General features: G+C 58.1%; 2 protein-coding genes across 3 annotated transcripts in view; one reads left to right on the forward strand and one right to left on the reverse strand.

Moving 5' to 3' along the window:
- Positions 1-21,192, reverse strand: part of LOC133356795 (uncharacterized) — a 492,315-nt gene that overhangs the window by 452,202 nt on the left and 18,921 nt on the right. The gene's annotated exons all lie outside the window — the stretch shown is intronic.
- Positions 1,801-19,907, forward strand: LOC133356707 (coiled-coil domain-containing protein 3-like). Of its 2 annotated transcripts, none has more exons than XM_061574348.1 (5): positions 1,801-2,531; positions 4,930-5,538; positions 9,202-9,376; positions 15,472-15,582; positions 17,191-19,907. In XM_061574348.1, the coding sequence occupies exons 2-5, from the start codon at positions 5,096-5,098 to the stop codon at positions 17,431-17,433; spliced, it is 972 nt and encodes a 323-aa protein (XP_061430332.1). In that variant the 5' UTR covers positions 1,801-2,531; positions 4,930-5,095; the 3' UTR covers positions 17,434-19,907. The 2 variants fall into 2 exon arrangements, with proteins under 2 accessions (XP_061430332.1, XP_061430331.1); XM_061574347.1 differs by having other exon boundaries at positions 4,981-5,538.

Here is a 21,192-nt window from a genome sequence, read left to right on the forward strand (position 1 = left end):
CGCCGGAGACCCCCGACAGACTGATCTGTCAGTCCGCAGTCTGGAGACCCCATTGGGGGGTCCCGGTCTGCCTCGCCTCCTCGCCGGAGACCCCCGACAGACTGATCTGTCAGTCCGCAGTCTGGAGACCCCATTGGGGGGTCCCGGTCTGCCTCGTCTCCTCGCCGGAGACCCCCGACAAACCGGTCTGTCAGTCCGATGTCTGGAGACCCCATTGGGGGGTCGCGGTCTGCCTCGCCTCCTCCCCGGAGACCCCCGACAGACTGATCTGTCAGTCCGCTGTCTGGAGACCGCCAACAAAGGAGGGTGCGAGTCGGGGGTAAATTAGGAACGCATGCGAACATGTACACACACACACACAGGTATACCAGTGCCGGGTTAAGCTGGCGCGGGGCCTGTAGCATATGTTATGAAGGGGCCCTAAATAAATAAGTAAACACTTAAATATTAAAACACAATTTTTTTTACTTGCATAGTAAAGTGATTGTATTTTTTCATTTGCTATACAGCCCGATAATACGACAAATCGCTAACCTTAAAAACCCAGTCGTTCATAAAAGTTGAAGGCGGTATAGTACTATAGTAATAGCGCAAGTGCAGAATCACTGAACCGGAATTGATAGCTTGAAAGCATTTAGCGCGGGGCCCTTGAAAGTGCGGGGCCCGTAGCTGCTACACATGTAGTAGCTACTACGCATGTAGTAGCTACTACGCATGTAGTAGCTACTACATGTACTACTTGTTTATGTAGTAGCTACATGTGTAGCTGCTGCATGTGTAGCTGCTGCATGTGTAGCTGCTGCATTTGTAGCTACTACATGTGTAGCTACTTGTGTAGCTACTACACGTGTAGCTACTACACGTGTTGTAGCTACTTGTGCTACTAGGGTAATCCGGCACTGAGGTATACACAACGACAAGCGGTCTGCGTAGAGCCATGCACACCCGCAGGGCACGTGCTGTTAGCGAGCGCCTATTTAGGGCAGCACAAGGCACCGAGGGGCTGCGGCCAGAACGACCCCTTTCCATCTTTGTTTCCACAGCGTCCGTCTTCGCACAGCGTGCACAATTTGGAATTCCCATCTGAGCACGTCCACTGTGTACTCAATAAAACATTCCGCGTGTAACAAGATCCATCAGTAAGCAGCTCGCCTCTTCCACATATCTCCCCCTCTAAAAAAAAATCTATTTTAACGCGTCCCATCAGCCATACGCCATTCTGGGAGTGCATATTTACAACAGCATTGGTTCAATTACGGGCAAAACTCTGCATCGGGTTTCGACGGCCAGTGTCTCATCAGCAGCGTCAACAGATGACGAGCCGTGAAGTGGAGGGAGGATGCGAGCCATGCGACGGGTCCCAGAGATACAGAGCGCGGGCAGAGCCTCGCTTAGCGCGACCCCGTAGAACGCCGATTCGATTCGCGCTCACTGCCCCAGGGAACGCATCTTGAGCGCTAAGCGAGGTCTGCCTGTACGTTATGAATCCACTCGAGTAGCCAATTAACAGAATCCATCAGCACATTCCATGCGGGCAACGGCCCTCCTTCATCACGTGCCATTAAGGGCTCGTGCACGAAACGTCGCTTTTGATATATTTTGATTCCTTTGAAGGCCACAGTGTTATTATTATTGCAGAGTGTGTAATGCCACTACTAACGCAGCAGCAGCTGGTCCGTTCAATGTTGCACTTCACTGGCGGGCCGCCTCGCCCCGCGTGGCCACCGGGGAGTGACGTCGCCGGTCGATTTTGTCCCCGCGGGCTTAAGCCTCTCCGGCCCCAGCGGCAGATCGAGCGCGCAGCTGACGCGGCACACGGAACCCGACTCACGACCCTTGGAGCGTGGGTCACCAGCGGAGCCGTGCCGTGCTCACACTCGCGCACTCGCTCAGGGAGAGTGCCACCACCACTTGTGGTGGACTTGAGAGCACGTGTGGTGCATTTCCTCCTGCAGACGGCGCAGTGGTAGCAGGCGCACCTCGGGGCTGATAAAAGCGACGCGCGCCCCCTCTCTCTCACACACACAGCCACCGCTCTCTCTCTCCTCCTGCTCGCAACACTCCCCTCGCTCTCAGCTGTCTTCCTCGCTCCTCGACAGACGGGATGAGAGGAACTCCGTGAGAGGAGCTGGGGACAGGCAGGCATGGCCCACTGTGCCACGATCACCACCACCGCCGCCGCTGCTGCTGCTGCTGGCAAGGAGAGGCGCGGCGTGGAGGAGTGAATCTGTGAAGAGGTTGCTGGCTGCGAGACGAGGACTGGAGATTCGCGTGGTCTCCCCGCGTGGAGGAAGGAAGGAGGAGGAGGGGGGCAGCGTCGACTTTACGCGCCCTGGGTGCCGCAGCGTCGTCTACGTCTATCGACGACTCCTACCGCAAGTCCCTCGAGCTCGTGACCAGGCGATGGGTCGGGGCCGGTGGCCTCCTCCCGAGTGAACTCGCCCTCCGTGTCGCTGCTGTCTTCAATCAAATCGCCGCCGACGCTGTTGGTTGCGGAGCAATGCGCTGGCTGGAGGCCGCCTAATCACTCGGTAAGGACTCCGCGACGCTCCTGCCCCTCCTCCTGCTGCCGCTGCTGCTGCTGCTCTTTAGCTCCGCGAGTCGTAAATCACCGACAGAGTGGGGACGGCGTTCGGGGGGGGGGGGGGGGCGAGCAGCGAGCAGCGAGCAGCGGACTTCGCATCCCAGAAGGGCGCAGGTTCGAGTCACGGCGCGGCAAAGTTCCTCCACGCCGCCTCCGCTGTCCACTCAGCAGCATCGGGCAGCAGTCGCGGCTGTCGGCAGATTGTCGCGTGTGGTTGTGGGTGGTGGTGGGTGGTTGTGGGGTAAACTGTGGGTAACTGCCACCACTTTGAAGCGCGGCAGGGCAGTGCCCAATACCATCTACGGAAGGGGAGGGGGGTTCTCCTCTAGAGCCCCCCCCCCCCCGCCTCTCGCAATGGAGGCCCTCGCTTCGCCAACAGCGGCGAGAACGAGAACTTGCAGGGCTGCGCCTCTAGCCACGAGTGCGTGCCGACGGCTGCTCGGGAGGGCGGACGCGGAATGCCGCGGGCGTCCCCGTGAGTGGCTCGACTCCTCGCAGGGGCTTCGTTCGGGGCTTGCGGAATAGTCGTCGTCCCACCCCCCCCCGTGTCCCTGTCTGCGCGACTCAAAAAATCGATTTGGTCAAAGTCGCCGCGTCCTGGAGGAGCGCATCGCCCGAGACGGTGCTTCCAAAATAGTGGCCGCCGACAAGGGGCGGCACGACGCCTGTCCTCCTGCTGCCCGGTGGGGTCACGGGGGTCACGGGAATCACAGGGGTCACGGGGGTCACGGGAATCACAGGGGTCACGGGGGTCACGGGGGTGGCTCGCGTGTCCTGCGCGTGGCGCACGGCGTGGGGTCGTCGAGTCGAGGCATCGGGGCGATGCGCAACGGGGTTCGAGTGAAACTCGAGAGGGGCTCACTGCAGAGTCCCCTCGAGAGCATCATCGAGGGCGAGCAAAGCCCCGGGGGGCAGCTCCTTCACCTTTGAGCGTCCACCCAGCGCGTGCACGGGGGCGCACCAGGCCGCCAGAGAGACGCGGCGCGTTCCTCTCGCGACGAGAACTCCACCCACGCGGCGTCGGCCAGCAGCTCGGAGTGAACGGAGCTCCAGACGCCTCATCCCGCTTGATGTGTGCGGCGATAGCACCGAGGAGCGGTGGCGCAGTGGTTAGCGCACTGCGCCGCACACCCCGGTGACCCGAGTTCGTCGATTCCCGCTCCACGAGCAATAGCGGTGGGGGGTATTTGAAATCGTTCCTGGGCCTCGCCTAGGTCGACTCGGCCTCAAATGAGTACCTGGTGCGGTGAGTAAACATCGCGGTAGGACGTGGTGCTGGCCACGCCTCGTGTATCGTGCCCCCCCTGAAGGCCCCACGGGGGATCGTTGTGCAGCAGCAGCAGCAGCGCTATTGTTGTAAACAAAGTTGCAGAGCAAAGGGTCCACAACTTGGAACGGCCAGCCACGAACAGCACGATAATCAACGTTGTGATCGATAAGAGCGTACGGAGCGTTTCTCGAATGGAAAAAAGCGATGAGAGCTTGGGCGGGAAGGGATGACCGGGGGGAGAATCCCACGGTGGATCGGTGCGAGAGAAGGCGCAGACAGACAGAGACAGAGAGATGCGTCTGGGGTCAGGCCACGCGAAGTCGTTCACGCCCAAGGGGTCACGATTCGTGATTCGTTTCCTTGAGGGCGTAGGCCGCGTCGTGACGTTGGGTGTGATCTTGAGGACTCGTGTCGGATGGAAATGGTCAACAACGTAGCCGGCGTCTCGACATCACCACTCGCTTTGCTCATCAACCAAATCAATCGACGTGTTTGCCCACGTGACTCGCTTGCCTCGGTCGGGTGGTGGAGGGGTGTCGTGAAAACAATGGCATTTCACACAATGACATTTCACACAATGACATTTCACCGACACGATCTGACCCAAGGTAAACGAATTATGAATCAGAAGTATTGTGACCTGCAATGTGTGTGTGTGGATATTGAACTTCTTTCGCACCGTACGTAGCCAACCGTGCTAATCCGAGGTCTATGTCCGGTGGGTGGATGAGGGAGTGTATGAGTGGGTGTGTGCGTGGGTGGGTGCGTGAGTGAGTGGGTGTGTGAGTGGGTGTGTGTGTGAGTGTGTGGGTACGTGAGTGAGTGGGTGGGTGCGTGCGTGCGTGCGTGCGTGAGTGGGTGGGTGGGTGGGTGAGTGGGTGTGTGAGTGAGTGAGTGAGTGTGTGGGTGCATGAGTGAGTGGGTGCGTGAGTGAGTGGGTGTGTGAGTGAGTGTGTTGTCTTGGGCCGAGGGGTGGTGGAGCAACACAGCGTGGCTAAGACGAGACAGCCTGAGACGAGACCCACACGTCCGCTGCCGCTGTTTGTTGCACAATCCGCTGCTGCCGCTGCTGCAGCTGTCTGGGTGCTGTCTGGAAGGACGCCCGCGCGCTCTTCTCTCCCCGCAGACAGCTTCTGTCACCAAGCCGAGGTCCCCGCTCGCGAGCTCGCCCAGGGAGCTCGCGGCCCACGGGGAGGGAGGCGGCGGCACTCGGCCTCGACTCGCCGCTCCATCTCGCCGACATGGCCCGGGCCCCGTCCGCGTCGCCGACCCCCCGGGACGAGCGGACCCCGCGGCAACGGCGACCGCCGCCGCTGCCGCCGCTGCTGCTGCTGCTCGCGTGGACCTGCTGCTGCTCCTGCTGCTGGGGCTGCCAGCTGCCCCAGGACTGGCGGCCGCAGAGCGAAGCGTGTCGCGCCGAGTTGGCCGAGATCATCGTGATGGCCAAGGTGCTGGCGCTGCACCAGGACTCGTACGGGGTGCACAACCTCCTGCCGTGGCAGGGGGGCGGCGGCGACTCCTCGGAGCTGCTGTACGCCGCCGAGGTGGAGCTGCTGTGCGACCAGGCCTGGGGCTCCATGCTCGAGATGCCCGCCGGAGCACGCTTCAATGTCACGGGCCTCGGCTACTTCTCGTGCCACTCCTACACCGTCATGGAGAACAACACCTACTTCTTGTTCCTCAGGTGCGCCTCGGACTCCTCGTCCTCGTGTCATCGACATCGTCATCGGCATCATCATCGGCATCGCCATGGTCGTCATCATCAGCGTCGCGTCATTTGGGGCAGGCCATAAATGACGTCACGCACCTGGGGGGGGGGGGTTTGGGGGGGGTCAGACATTAGTGACGATGTGTGACGAGGGAAGGGGGGGGTTGAGAAATGTGACGTCACATCATAATGCGCAACTTTAAATAAATATAGACAACACGTTCTAATTAATTAAATAGAATTTTTAATAAATGTTTTCTCCTACAACATCAGAGTGCAGCGCCACATTAAATACGCACTACAATGACAATAGTTTAAAGCGATTTGAAGCATGTTTTATTTGGGGGGGGGGGCAGAGCTTTGTGACGTCATATTTGAGGGGGGGGTCTGACTTTTTGTGACGCCGTGTGACGAGGGGGGGGGTCAAAAATCGTCCAAAATCGCGTGACGTCATTTATGGACGGCCCCTTATCACCATCACCGTCGTCATTGTCATCAGTGGCACTTCCATCCATGTCCCCCCGCTGTTGGCGGCCGCTCGGCGCTTTGGGCCCTGGCCGTTGCTTGGAGGGGTGACCACGCGGGCAGGCCGGGTGCTGTAGGAGGAGCTTAATCAGCTGGATCACTCTGGGCGTGGCTTGTTGGGGGGTTTCCCGCCTTCGCGAGTCAGGATGCTTGCTAGGAACGGGGGGGGGGGGGGCTAAGTGGCCAGGGCTTGTTGTGGGTGACCACGTCCAGTCCAGCGGGTGGCCAACCCTGGCAAACTGCAGCCCGCTCACGCTCTACGAGACATCCTCTAGGTCCGCTCGGCGTGAAATAAACAACGCGCATCTGGTCCGGCGTGTTCCAACATCAGCACCGGGGAGACAAAGGCGGTCAAGGCGTGCGTGCTGATCGCCACCCTCTCTCTCCCTCGTGTGCCGAGCTGGCTGGCCTCGTCATCGGTGCTCGCTCGCATCACGTGACGCCCCGCATCACGTGACGTCACCCCGCATCACGTGACGCCGCACCGCAGCACGTGCCGCCCCTCCTTCGTGTTGTGTGTGCGCGTGTTTGTGCTTGTGGGGAGCGGTGGTGCAGCGGTTAGCGCGCTGCGCTACGAACCCGGCCACCCGGGTTCGATTCCCGCTCACGGCCAATACCGGTGACGATTATCTGAACCGGTCCTGGGCTTCCCCAAGGTGCAATCCCCGACGCTGATGCCTGAATGTTTGAGGTTTGCATGTTCCATCTCCCCGACGTCGCGTCGATTGTTTTTCTCCCGGTCCTAGTTTTTCCCTGCACATGTAGAAGCGTGCGTTTAGAGCGTTTGGCTGCTGTACATGTCCACACGATAAGCAACTTTGTTGATCTATCATTTGTGGCGGCCAGGTCGCTTCTGAAAAACAGCTACACGGCTCAGTGGGGCTTTACCTGGTCAAATAAAAAAAATAGTGAAAAAATTGCTTGACTCAACCTCAAATCCGTACCCGATGCGGTGTGTAAGCATCGCCACTTAGGGAGACAAAGGCGGCCGGGCGTGGTGCTTGGCCACCCAACGCCCTGGCGTGCCGTGCCAGCCTTCGCTTCGGCGCTCGCCATTCTCCCCAGCAGTCCGCTAAGGCCGCGCGGGGGATCTTTGTGCGTGTTGCGTGCGCGTGTGTCAACACCCCCCGGGGCTGTCGTCAAGCGCCGTCCATTGGCGCGAGCCCCATTGCCCAGCGCGCGCGCGAGGACAACTCCCGGCTTGTCGCGATCCTGAACGCGCCCGACGCGTGCCGTGCCCTTCCTGTTTGCCGCTCGCGTGAGCCCCGGGGATTCCCACCCCCCCCCCCCCGCCTTCACCCACCCGAATCCTTAGAATTTCCCTTCGAACGCCAAAATAAAAAGGTGGAGACTGGGCGGATGGAGGCTCGCTTCGTTGGCGCGCGCCAGGGTCGCGGACGTGCGGAGACACAGGATCGCCCCCCTCGTTGAGACGAGAGCGCTGCTAGCGAACACCTCTTGATTTAATTTGATTTCCTACCCACGTGACTTTACCGAAAGAAACAAAGAGTATGGATTCCTGCGGTCACGACAGCTTCAAATCGAGATTTAACACCTATTGAGGCTGGCGCGACCTCGTGTGCGAGCGAGTGAGTGATTGGAGGTTCACGTGTGGGTAGGCGGGCGGGTGGGTGGGTGTAGCCGGCATTGACTTACATCGGAGGCTTCCACTTGATTTGACGAATGTCCAGTGCTGACGATTGAACGATGCTTGAACGACGAGTTCAACTCGTAACGCAGCGACGCCTCCGCAATCCGTTCGCTCGCCCTGAGAGGCGCGAGGAGGAGCCGAAGACGAGCGAGAATGCAGCAGCACCCATGCGGTCAGCCGGCGCCACGCTTCTCCTCGAGCTCTGCGGTCCTCTACATATTAAGATGTTACGGGCCGAGTTCTGAGCGTACACGTGGGGGGAGCCCACGCTCGCTCGGTGCAGACAGAAGCCCCATCTCGTGGTGCGGGAGAGGGTGAGCGGGCTGGAGAGTTGATAGCGCCGCTGAAAGTAGAAGACGAACCCAGCTCGTAGAGCGAAACGTCGGACATCGCGGTAAACAACGCACGCGGCACGACCCACGCAGAGGGACCGAAGCCAGGTTAGACCAAGCCTGGGTATGTACGGAGATTGGTATCCGCGTGTGCGTACCTCTGTGTGCGTACCTGTGTGTGTACCTGTGCGTGTGTGCCTGTTCGTACCTGTGTGTACCTGAGTGTGTACCTGTGTGTACCTGTGCGTACCTGTGTGTGTAGCTGTGTGTACCTGTGTGTACCTGTGTGCGTACCTGTGTGTACCTGTGTGTGTACCTGTGCGTACCTGTGTGTGTACATGTGTGTACCTGTGTGTGTACCTGTGCGTATCTGTGTGTGTACCTGAGTGTGTACCTGTGTGTGTACCTGTGTGTACCTGTGCGTACCTGTGTGTGTACCTGTGTGTGCCTGTGTGTGTAACTGTGTACCTGTGTGTGCCTGTGTGTACCTGTGTGTGTACCTGTGCGTACCTGTGTGTGTACATGTGTGTACCTGTGTGTGTACCTGTGCGTATCTGTGTGTGTACCTGAGTGTGTACCTGTGTGTGTACCTGTGTGTACCTGTGCGTACCTGTGTGTGTACCTGTGTGTGTGCCTGTGTGTGTAACTGTGTGTACCTGTGTGTGTACCTGTGTGTGCCTGTGTGTACCTGTGTGTGTACCTGTGCGTACCTGTGTGCGTACCTGTGCGTACCTTAGCGTACCTGTGTGTGTACCTATGTGTGTACCTGTGCGTACCTGTGTGTACCGGTGTGTGCCTGTGTGTGTACCTGTGTGTGTACCTGTGTGTGTACCTGTGCGTACCTGTGTGTACCTGTGTGCGTACCTGTGTGTGTACCTGTGCATACATGTGTGTACCTGTGTGTATACCTGTGTGTGTACCTGTGCATACCTTTGTGTACCTGTGTGTGTACCTGAGCATACACAGACAGGTACGCTCAGGTACACACACCGTGCTCCCCGGGCGTGGTATTAGCCACCCACTCCCTCGTGTGCCGTTCTGGCCTTCATAGGTGCTACTCGCTAACAGCACTTGCTACCAACAGTCTGTTAAGGCTCCACGGGGGACCTTTGTCTTTGCGCTCCCCGTCAGGATGGATGAGAACTACCACCTCGTGCCGCACGGCGTCAACTTCCAGGACGCCATCTTCCCCGAGACGCAGGACACGCGCCGGATGTTCTCCAGCCTCTTCCAGTTCTCCAACTGCTCGCAGGGCGCGCAGGTCCACCTCTACTCGCCCGAGTGGGAGATGCAGCAGGACAACGAGGTGAGTAGGCAGCAGCAGCGGCGGCAGCAGGGACGGACGGCAGCTCCCGTGCACGGCTGCCAGCCCTTGGGCCGCGTCCTCCAGAGGCAATGCCACCAACAAATACTTACTCGCGGGTAACCGCCCACGGTGGCCATTGCGAGCAAATATTGTCTTCGGTAATCGAGCGCTCCGTGCCGATCGCAAATGCGTGCGATCGTAAAGTCGCGACGGAAGCTTTTCGCGAGATAAACAGCTTAAACATACGCTCCAAGCGTGGTGGTGTTTCATTCAGACGCTGTCTCCCCGACAGACCTGGTCTTCACCTGAGGACGTCTACTTGCGTTGTGGCCAAAACGTCAGGAGAATTATTTTATGATGTTTTATTTTTATTATTTTATTATTTCCCTTCTACGTGACTTTACCGAAATAACCAAGAAGAGATGAACGCCGTTAGGGAAGGGTGCCTTACTTGATGTACAATAGCGGTGTTGGGGATGTAGCCCACGGTGGAAACTGATCCCGTTTGCCACCCCAAGTGGGTACAGGGCCCAGGCCCCTTGGCCTGTGGGCCACGTGGTAGGGGGCTTGCTGCTCCTGGTGGGAGATATTGGGGTGGAGGTACAACGTAACTAACACACCTCTTATCCTCATTCAAACTCGCTCTCAACAGCCAGCAATGTGCTCCAGCACATTGGAGGCGAGGGTTTGTGCATCACAAAGATTTGTGAGACTCTAAAACCCTCTGGCCCAAGGTTCAAGTTCATTTATTAGGTATAGCCCTGTGAGCCATTCGGCTCTTGAATCGGGTGCAACCGCAACAAACAAAAAAAACAAAAACATGAACAAGAAAAAAAGGTAGCCAAGAGATGTCATCAGAGCAGGTAGATTGTTGAATCCATTCGCACGGATCTTCTCGCGTTATTGCTTCCTTTGCGTGGATTTTGTTCGTGTGCTCAGGTTTCCTCCCGCAGACAAAACGCTCATTGATGAGAATGGGCAAACATCCCAACGCACGAGCCTCGGGACTCCGTACGGATTTGCCGGATAAATAAAGGCGATGAGCTCCCGTGAGAGTCAGATGTTCATTGGCAGTAGCGCCTATAGCTGAGATGGGTTTTTTTACGTTCAAAATGCCACCACATTGAATTGACGTAACGAGATTTGCCGTTCCCACTGCGGAATGAGAGGCCACTCGTGCACACGACAAATGCCTTATTAATCAAGTTTAAATCTCGACTTAAAGCTTTCGTGACTGCAGGAATTCATACTCTTTGGGTCTTTCGTTAAAGTCACGTAGACGGGTTCAAAGAAATAACCATTCTACGTGACTTCACCGAAAGACCTAAAAAATATAATCAGGATTACTTTACCACGGATAGCTTGCGTCATGTGCCCGCATTCAATGGTCCTCGCTAACAGCCCTTGCCCCAATAGTGTGTTAAACCCATACAGGCATCTTTGTCTTTGGGACCTGAGTGCGAGCGCGAGAGAAAGCCACTTCATCACAAGACGCGAGGGTGCCGTCGTGCGCTCGGCCAGGTCGAGGGCTCGAGCCAAGCGATCTCGCCTGCCTTACCACGCACGGGCCACGCGCCGTGGTCTCTGGCAGTGCTAGATTTGAAGCTTTCGTGACTGCAAGGATTCATACTCTTAGTTCTTTCGGTAAAGTGACGTAGGTAAAAAATGAAATTAAAATTAATAAAAATAAAATAATAAAAATCACGACGTTTCGGAGGCAACACAAGTCTCCGTCATCAGGTGGGACCGTCACAGCCAGATTTGCTGCATCAAGTGAGGCAGGGATTCAAGATGCAAGCTCTTAAATATTAAATTAAACATAAATGTATTAATTTTAATTGCATTTTTTACCTACGTGACTTTATCGAAAGAACTAAGAGTATGAGTCCTCTGGCAGTGCCACACCGGCGAAGTGGCTGGCGCCGAGCTCAGAGGACCGCTGTGTGCAGCGTGGGGGGGGGGGGGGCAGCACGCGGGGGCAGCACGCGGGGCAGCCGGGCACAGCACGCAGAGAGAGCTCACGGGGGGCTCTGGCGTGAGAAGCCGCATCCACCCAGAGGCCCTCCCGAAGCCAATGGTCTCCCCTGCAGCCATGCAGACTGTTGGGGCAAGTATACGCTTAGGTTTTTTCGATAAAGTCACGTAGGTAAAAAATAAAAAAATAAAAAATCACGACGTTTCGGAGGCAACACAAGCTTCCGTCTTCAGGTGGAACCGTCTCAGCACGACTGCTGTATTAAGTTGGGGCAAGTGTTGCCAGCGAGCACCGATGCATGTCAATGCGACACGGGAGAGGGTGGTGTGGTCAGCGCCACTGCCGATGTTTATACGTCACACCAGGCGCTCGTTTAAGGCTGAGTCTACCTAGATGAGGCCCAGAACCGGGATCAGATTTGTCGCTGATGTTGGCTGTGAGCGAGAGTCGGGTCGTTGGGTTCAGCGCGCAGCGTGCCGACCGCTACGCTGGCCAAATAAACACGGAGATCTTATCCTAATCCAAACCCTTTCTCTCGCTGAATAGCCAAGGCAACAGCCAGAAACACGTTTGCAGCGCGGGCACACAGGGTCTCTTCATCAGCAAAACACAACACAATTGCAGCGTGCTGTTGATGTCACGGTGACATCAACGTTCCTGCGTACATTGTGTCCAGTATGGCGATGGCCACAGCCCAAGAGGCGAGATTGTGGCATTGTTCATGTGTGTAACATAGCAGCAGCAAGGCAAACGCGTGCCAGCTTCACTCTTCTTGGCACTCACCGGTGCAGCGTAGCCATATGATGGCTACTGCCGGCACTTGTGCTCGAGGGACTTGCGTTGAGGAGCAGCCTCGGTGCGCTGGGGACAAATTCATCTCAATGTTGCTTTCATCGCGCCGAGGCTGTGTCAGGTTTGATCAGTCGTCCTGGCACTCTACCCGCGTGTCTACGGCAAGGCCAAGTCACCAGGACCCTTGATGACCTGGGTTCACTTCGTGGCCAGGATGCTCAGCGTGGGTGGCCACCTTATCCCACCATAGGCCGACTGCCAGAACCGCGCAGTTCGCCAAACTGAAGTTCAACACCGGCAACACCGACTCCGGATCTCCGCGCGAATCAAATTTCCGCCACCCGCACACCGGAGCCAAATCCCGGCCTGTTTCGGCAGGCGACCCTGTGCACGGCGTTAAATGTAAATGGTGTGGGGGGGCCTCTAGGTCTACTCAGCCTAAAACGACTACCTGGTGCGGCGGTGCTTTCATCATGAAAGGCGGCCGGCGCGTGGGTGCCGTGCCGTGCGGTGTCGGCATGGCGCGTCCCACGGCAGCACACGGCCGTCTCCTCACCGCTCCACGCGCTGGAGATGGCGCGCCACCCTCAGTCGGAATGGCGACGAGTTCGAATCCGGGCCAGAGGGTGACTCCGGGCCCGTGATCCCTCCGTGCTCGATAAAACCAGAAACCAGAAACGCTGGAAGTCAACAGACGGATGTACTGCGGAGAGACGGGCACTCGCCATGGGAATGTGGAATTTCCACCGCTGGCCCAGGACGTCGAATGTCGATGATTGCTGCCCTTCGCTCGTTTGGGTGCCGAGAGGCTGTAACTCGACCCGACTCGTGATACGTAACGCGTGACATTTCGGAGAATTCCGTTTGACGTGATCGCAATATCGGGTGGCGTCAGATGGAAAACATATCTGATGCTCCGTCTTTGGAGGCCACATTACCAAACGGTGACCTTCTGGGCTGACTTCATTTTTGTTTTTGTTTCAGTAACCCGAATGCAGCTCCCCGTTTGGGCTGCGTGACAGATCGTTTGTCAACCTGTCCCTGAAATCCCCAATCCGTGCTCGATGCATTTCACGGCGAATGCTGGCCGTAACGGCCTTGCTTGAGCGGTGAGTTTGATGATGGATGTTGCCGATTTCCACGCCTGACGTGGCTTCGCTACATCCATCCCGCAGTGGAGGAGACGCATTCGTGGCGCGAAACACGTGCGGATGTCATTTGCCGTGAATCTTTGAGAAACAAGCAATAACCGGTGAACGTTTCCTCTCCGATGACAACTCCAACGGTGCCATCGGAATTTACGAGCGACCAGAGCGCTGCCTCGTGGGGGAACGAACAGAGAGGAGGCCGCGTCAACCACCACCACCACCACCTCACGTCTCAGCACATATCCACCCATTGGGTGCATCTCGCAGGGAGATGATCAACGCGGCCCCAATGAGCGTGGAGTCGTGCTATCATTGGTCCACGTTTCCACGGCTCTCTCCGATCGCTCTCTGCACAGAGCAGCCCCCGTTAGACCCCCCCAACTCCCTCACTCACCCACCTACTCACCCACCTACTCACTCAATCACTCTCCCACTGACCCACTGACTCACTCACTCACTCACCCACTCACCCACCCACTCACTCACTCACTCACCCACCTAATCACCCACCTACTCACTCACTCACTCTCTCACTGACCCACTGACCCACTCACTCACTCACTCACCCACCTACTCACTCACTCAACCACCTACTCACCCACCTACTCACTCACTCACTCTCTCACTGACCCACTGACCCACTCACTCACTCACTCACCCACCTACTCACTCACCCACTCACCCACCCACTCACTCACTCACCCACCTACTCACTCATTCTCCCACTGACTCACTCACTCACTCACCCACCTACTCACCCACCTACTCACTCACTCACTCTCCCACTGATCCACTCACTCACCCACCTACTCACTCACCCACTCACCCACCTACTCACTCACTCACTCTCTCACTGACCCACAGACCCACTCACTCACTCACTCCTTTCGCTTCATAAACCCCATGTAGACAACGACCCTCGGAGTGGATGGCCTCATGCCGTTGCAATTTGGAGTTCTCCGTGGCCTGCTCAAGACCGCCGATTGGAGGCGAGGTCCACCCCGCGGAGAGCCGTTGCATTTCTTTGGCTGTTGACAAAAAGTCAGCGCGCTTCAGGGGAGTCGGGCACGATGCGTGGGGCGATGGGCGCCCGATGCGCTCCCCCCCCCTCCCACGCGTCCCGCGAATCCTGCGCCAACGGGAGCCGCGTTTCATAGCAGACAGGCGGGCGGGCGGGCGGCGCCGGATTCAAAGCCGATAGCGATCGCCCCGTGCGGCAGATTCATTGCTGCCTGCCGGGCGTTCAAATCGCCGGGCGCCATCGACTCAACTGGCTCGGAGGTTTCGCCGCAATTCCCCCGGCAGGCATCGCTACCTGCCCGCGGGCTACCAGGCAGGTCAATTCAGCCCCCCCGAGAATCGGTCATCCCGGTGCGTGAATGTCGGGCGCTTGGGGGAGACAAAGGCGGCCGGAGCGTGGGTTCAGGGGCCTGCCGGCGCGTGATCGAGTGGACGGAGGCTTCCGTGCGTGGCTCGCGTGGTGCCAAGGCGGGCGATTTGCCAGCCAGCGCCCGTGATGGAGTTGAAATTAATTTCCTCCTAAAAATAAACGCGCAGCAGCTCGCGCGAGACGTCACGCCCCGACACGGAATTCTTTATGGACTTATTTTGGTCTCGCGCGGGTGGAATGGGCTGGGGGGTAAAGCCACACAGCTGCAAAAGCCCAAAAAACGTCGAGCGGCCAGCAACGAACGGCGCTGTCGTCGTAGACGCGCGGCACAGAGTTACCAACGCGTCTTGAAATTGAGCAACGCTTCCTAGAGCTGGGGAAAAGAGACGGCGGGAGGGAGTTCGAAGTCTGTGCCATCGCACGGAGTTTCCCCATTCACCCGATGTGCGTGCCCCCACCACCCCCATCCCCCACCACTGCCCCCCCAACGCCACCACCCCCACCCCCACCACCCCCACCACCCCCTCCATCCCACCACCCCCACCACCACCACTGCCCCCACCACCACCACCCCTTCCACCCCACCACCCCCACCACCACCACCACCACCCCCTCCACCCCCTCCACCCCCCCTCCACCCCACCACCCCCACCACTCCCACCCCCACCACCCCCACCACCCCCACCTACCCCCACCACCCCCACCCCCACCACCACCCCCACCACCCCCACCCCCTCCACCCCACCACCACCCCCACCACCCCCCCACCCCCCACGTGACTGTGTTGCAGTTGCTTTGCGCCCCGATCCAGTCGGCGCTGCTCGAAGAGGAGGACCGCGTGCGGAAGCTCACGAAGCAGCTCTCCGTGCTCGAGAAGAAGAACCGGCACCTGCAGCAAAAGGCAAGTGGACGTCGTTCCCGAGTGCCGACTGCCGGCACGGCTGCTCTACCCCTGCATGCCGGAGTAAGGCAGGCGGGGGGGTGGGGGGGGTCCCGGGGGGGGGGTCCCTACGGGCAGTGGGTGGGGGGCCGTTGTCAGACGCGACTGCCCCGTGTGGCCGGGGCTCACCGAGGGAGGAGGGAGCGACCGTCAGCCCACTGCGCGTCTCGGCTGAGCCTCAAACAAACACAAACAAACACAAACAAACAAACACAAACAAACACAAACAAACACAAACAAACACAAACACAAACAAACACAAACAAACAAACACAAACAAACACAAACAAACACAAACAAACACAAACAAACACAAACACAAACAAACACAAACAAACACAAACAAAGTAACACGTCGTCTTTCGCGACCAATATTATTCACAATAAAGTTTTTTTTTGGGTTAAATGATGACGTCACCGTGCTGCTGCTCTATTTAAGACCGGGAGCAAGTGGAGGGCTTCACCATTCTGGCGAATTGCCCGATGATGCCGGATGTAATTACCAGCGAAACGTCGTACTCAAAACACATTCCTGCGGAGGGAGCGGGTAGGAACGTTGGGTTGCTCGGTCAATGGCCAGGGTCAACGGCGGCGTGGTGTATTCCGCAAATATGGCCGACTGTGAGGGCGGGCACAAGCCGGCGTGAGTAGGTTAAACGTTGAGTTTTATAAGGGCACCACGGGGTGACCAGCCCCTCCCCACCCAGCCCCACCCCTCCCACCCCCACCTAGCCCCACCCTTCCTACCCAGCCCTCCCTCCCCACCCAGCCCCTCCCCACCCTCCCCACCCAGCCCCTCCCCACCCTCCCCTCCCCCCCAGCCCCTCCCCACCCCCCCTCTCCACCCAGTCCCACTCCTCTCATTTTTGGACGGACAGAATAATCCCCTGTGGGCTGATGGAACCAGGAGGTTCCTACCAGTAAAATGTAAATGTTGTGGATTCACTCTGCAACACACCGGTGGGCTATAGCAGTGAACTATTTGTCTTTTGTAAACGTGGCACGTTTTTTACTATTTGGCCGTGTCGGGTGGTGGAGGGTTATGACACATTTATAAATAACGCGATCTAACCCAAAAACGTTTATGATGAAAAACAAAGTATCTTCTTGGTTCTTTCGGTAAAGTCACGTAGAATGGAAATAATAAAATAATAAAAATAAAACATAATAAAATAATTCTCACGACGTTTCGGCCACAACGCAAGCAGCCGTCCTCAGGTGAAGAACAGGTCTGTCGAGAAGACAGAGTGTCATTCAGACGCTGTCTCCCCGACAGACCTGTTTTTCACCTGAGGACGGCTGCTTGCGTTGTGGCCGAAACGTCTTGAGAATTATTTAATTACGTTTTATTTTAAATTTTTATTATTGTATTATTTCCATTCTACGTGACTTTACCGAAAGAACCAAGAAGATGAATCCCTGCAGTCACGAAAGAAGCTTTAAATCGAAACAAAACAAAGTAGTATACAGATCGAGCGCGAGGTTCAGCCAGGGCCCGTGCAAGGCCACGCAGGCTCACCGCCCCGTCTCTTCCCCCCCGCCCCACCGCTCTCCCCCACCTCGCCGCAGGTGAAGAAGCTGAAGCGAGTGCTGCGCCAGGCCAAGAAGGACGGCAAGCAGGCGGCCGAGGGCTACCGCCGGCTGCTGGGCAAAGGGAGCGGCTCGGGCGGCTGGGAGGACGGGGGGGGCGGCGGGGGGGGCACGGGAGGCGGCGGGGGGGGGCTGCGCGCCCCTCCCCCCCCGCTCCCCCCCAGGGGCCAGGCGACGGCACAGAAGCGAGCGCGCCTCAACGCCATCCCCTTCAGAGCCTGAGGCGCCCGTGCCCGCGCGGCTGCCGAGCGGCCCGTGGGTGGTGTCGGGGAAGTCGGGGGTTGACACGCGGCCCCTGGGAGCGCGGGGGGGGGGGGCAGTCGGCCGTCTGTGTACGGCACGAGATCCCGTAGCGGCGGCGGCGGTGTCGCGCCGAACATTGTCGCGGGCGACCGCGCAGATGCGATAAAGGGGCCGAGTGGTGACCGGGCGACGCGTCCTGGGGGGTTTGGTCGACGGCGGCGACCCCCACACCGCTCGCACGTCGCTCCGATCGCCGTGCGGCCGGAGTCGGAAGAGCAGAGGCGGCGGGCGGTGGGCGATCCTGCGTCGTGTCGCGCCACGATGCGTCTTGACGCTCGCGATGCGTGCATCGAGCGGCGTGCGTGGGATTCGGCGGCGTTACATGTATGCAAGTCATATGCGACATACGCTACGCTTAGGTTACTGGAGCAAAAGAAAATGTAAAAACGAGTTGAGTTTTTTTGTTGTTAATATAGAGAATGTTAATATACACACGACGACGGGGGCCGCGAGAATTATGACAAACGGTGGGGAGTGCACCACGTTGTGGACGTGACGCGAGGGGGGGCGGCCGTGCCGCCGTTGGGACCCACCGGTGGTCGTGGTGTTGTGGGGGCCCCAGGGGCCATCACCACCGGTGGCCGTGGTGTTGTGGGGGCCCCAGGGGCCATCACCAGTGGCGGTCGTGGTGTTGTGGGGGCCCCACGGGCCATCATCACCACCAGTGGTGGCCGTGGTGTTGTGGGGGCCCCAGGGGCCATCACCGGTGGTCGTGGTGTTGTGGGGGCCCCAGGGGCCATCACCGGTGGTCGTGGTGTTGTGGGGGCCCCACGGGCCATCATCACCACCAGTGGTCGTGATGTTGTGGGGGCCCCAAGGGCCATCACCAACGGTGGCCGTGGTGTTGTGGGGGCCCCAGGGGCCATCACCAGCGGCCGTGCCGAAGCAAAGCAAAGCCCTGCTGGCCCAGATGTCGTAAAAGCAGTGAGACTCACTGTAAATATTTACAGTGAAGCCTTTTACAAGAAACAACTACGAGCTCAGTTTTGTTTAATTTGCTTTTTGTAATGTGTAGCGCGACTCCGTTTCTGGAAAATGGAGCACAATATCGATATTATTATTATTACGATGATGATATAACACGGAATTAAAGTGTCTGGTGATCTTGGACTCTTGAAGCGATACAAGTGCAATGTAATGTGGTTCCACGTGGCAGCCTGCAAGCCCCAGCCATACGAAACGCGGAATTATGCTCCCTGAGAATTAACAATTGTGGTCACGTAACAGAAACTACGGACCGTGTCGTGATCCCACCTAGGTGTGGACCTCCTTCAACGAAAGAGGAGGAGGAACAGCAAAACTGCTCCCAACTCTCTCTCATGATGTCCTCTCGCCGTGGCCGGCAGCAGACCTCTGACATTGGCACCGATCTTGTGCACGCGCCGAACACAGAGCAGTAACGTCTCCTCCTTCCACGCCCCCTCGGCCGTTGTAGCGGGCGGCACGGTCCTAGGACGTGCGCGTGTGACACAGCTCGATGGGATTGGTCGTGCGGTGTCTTGTAGGGTTCCTTGACGTTAGTAGCAGGGTCGTGAAGTCCGCGTTACAGAAACAGCCAGAGAGCTGCACTTGAAGAACGCAACTCGTACGGCGGTGAAGATTGCACAGTGGGGGTTGACGCGGGGAGGGGAAAGAGGTTCGTGTGGAAAATGCAAGGATCGTAACGGTGGGATGGGGATAGCTCGTGGCAGGAAAGCATTGGGGAGAGGAGATTAGGATGATGATGATGAGTGGGACTCCCGTGCAGGGAGGAGATGGAGGACGACTCACCGAGGCCACCATCGGAGTGGCGCCCAAAAATCGGTGGCCAGGGGGAGCCCTGAAACCACGCGGTGGTGATGGCGGTGGTGATGATGGTGATGGCGGTGGTGATGGTGATGATGGCGGTGGTGATGATAGCGGTGGTGATAATGACAGTGGTGATGGTAGTGATGGAGGTGATGGTGGAACTTAGAACCGGCTGAGGTGGGGGGGGGGGGTTGAGTTCCGAGCGAGCATCGGCCGCTCGCTCCTGGCGCGAGCAGCGAGGGAGCTGTGCCCGTGCGTTCTTGATGACAGCGAGTGTGTTTCAAATTATGGCTGCAACTACACTGTACCAATTTACTGTATGCTTTACGGTTGCAATATCCTGGCGTCGCCGTGCCTAGGACCATTGCAGGCCCAGGTGTCTCCTCCCTTCGACGGGAGAGCGGTCTCCCAGGAGACATCGAGAGAGTCGCTCTGACGGGACGAGGGGGGGGGGTACAATCGTCATGTGGCCTGTCCCTGGCCTCCTTCTCCCTGACCCCGGCCTCCTGCATCCCTCCTTGGCTATGTGCGGTACCGGATTAAGCTAGTGCGGGGCCTGTAGCTTATGTTATAGAGGGACACTGAAATATTAAAAACATAAATGTTTAACTTGCATAGTAAATTAATTGTATTTTTTCACTTGCTATACAAGCAGATAATACGACAAATCGCTAACCTTAAACACCCAGTCGTTCATAAAAGTTGAAGGTGGTATAGTGCTATAGTAATAGAGCAAGTGCAGAATCACTGAACCGGAATTGATAGCTTGAAAGCATTTAGCGTGGGGCCCTTGGAAGTAGCTGCTACACGTGTAGTAGCTCCTACACGTGTAGGAGCTACGACACGTGTAGTAGCTACTACACTTGTGTGTAGTAGCTACTACACTTGTGTGCTACTACGATAATCCGGGCAGTGGGCGAGGATGGCCTTCACCCCTCGGCCCCTTCCCCCCCCCCCGGCCCTCACCCCCGGCCCCCCCCCCCCCGGCCCTCAAGCCTCCCTCCCCGAGCCGCGACGACAGACGGATTATCAAGCTCACACTTCAAAGCCGCCACCACACCCACCCCGCCCCCCCACACACACAACCCCCCTCTCTCTCTCCTGAAAGAGCCATTCATTCACTCATACGCCAAGCAGCACGAGGAGGGCACACGGCGCGGTCAGGGAAACGTTGGTCGCAAACAGAGGAACGAGCTCAGAGCGTCGGGGGCTGTGGGGTAGGGGCCGACGGGAGCGTTGCGAGCGTTCCGCGTCCGGCTCAACCACGCCGCCGCCACTACCGCCACCCTCGTTTTTAAATCGGAGTCGATGTGCGACCACGTGGTGCCAGGCCCGGCGGCACGCGCGCTCAGCGTGGGCCGCGTGGAGGTAGCGAGGGGGGGGGTGCTGCCACCGTTCCCGCTGCGCGCGCGCGGTCGATCAGAACTGCTGCGACAAAGTTGAACAACGGTTCGCCGGCAAATCTCAGTGGCGAAAACATCAATTGGTGCTGCCCTAGCAGGGTCCATATGGGACCGCCGCCACCGCTTCTCACGACGCGTTTGGCCGGGTTCATGAGCCACGAGGGCCGCTCGCGATTTTTGCGGAGCGCACGAAGCCCCGGGCTGCGACGACGGAGCGACAGACGCGGCCAACGTCGCAGCGAGCGACATCCAAACCCATCGTGGGCCCACCCGTGCTGACCGGCGTGGTGAAGTATGGTCAAACCTTCCCCCACCCCCCCCCCGACATAGAAGTCCTTCATCATGCGGTGAAGTGACAAAGGAATGAAACACCCCCCCAAGGTGATGATGTCGATTTCGAGGTCAGACAAAGAAGGCCCCCGACCCCGTCACCTTCCGGTTGCTTGCGAGCGGCGGGGGAGAGCGGCGCGTGGAGCCACAGACGCCA

This window comes from Lethenteron reissneri, chromosome 55, assembly GCF_015708825.2.
Source record: "Lethenteron reissneri isolate LAM-NWPU_2019-01 chromosome 55, ASM1570882v1, whole genome shotgun sequence".
NCBI classification, from domain to species: Eukaryota; Metazoa; Chordata; class Hyperoartia; order Petromyzontiformes; family Petromyzontidae; genus Lethenteron; species Lethenteron reissneri.

What these genes read in the sequence shown, in the direction of transcription:
- LOC133356707 (XM_061574348.1), top strand. Translation starts at nt 5,096, where the DNA reads ATGGCCCGGGCCCCGTCCGCGTCGCCGACCCCCCGGGACGAGCGGACC. An exon ending in ACCTACTTCTTGTTCCTCAG is followed by an intron (nt 5,539 to 9,201) that starts GTGCGCCTCGGA and finishes GCTCCCCGTCAG; the next exon opens with GATGGATGAGAACTACCACC. An exon ending in AGATGCAGCAGGACAACGAG is followed by an intron (nt 9,377 to 15,471) that starts GTGAGTAGGCAG and finishes ACTGTGTTGCAG; the next exon opens with TTGCTTTGCGCCCCGATCCA.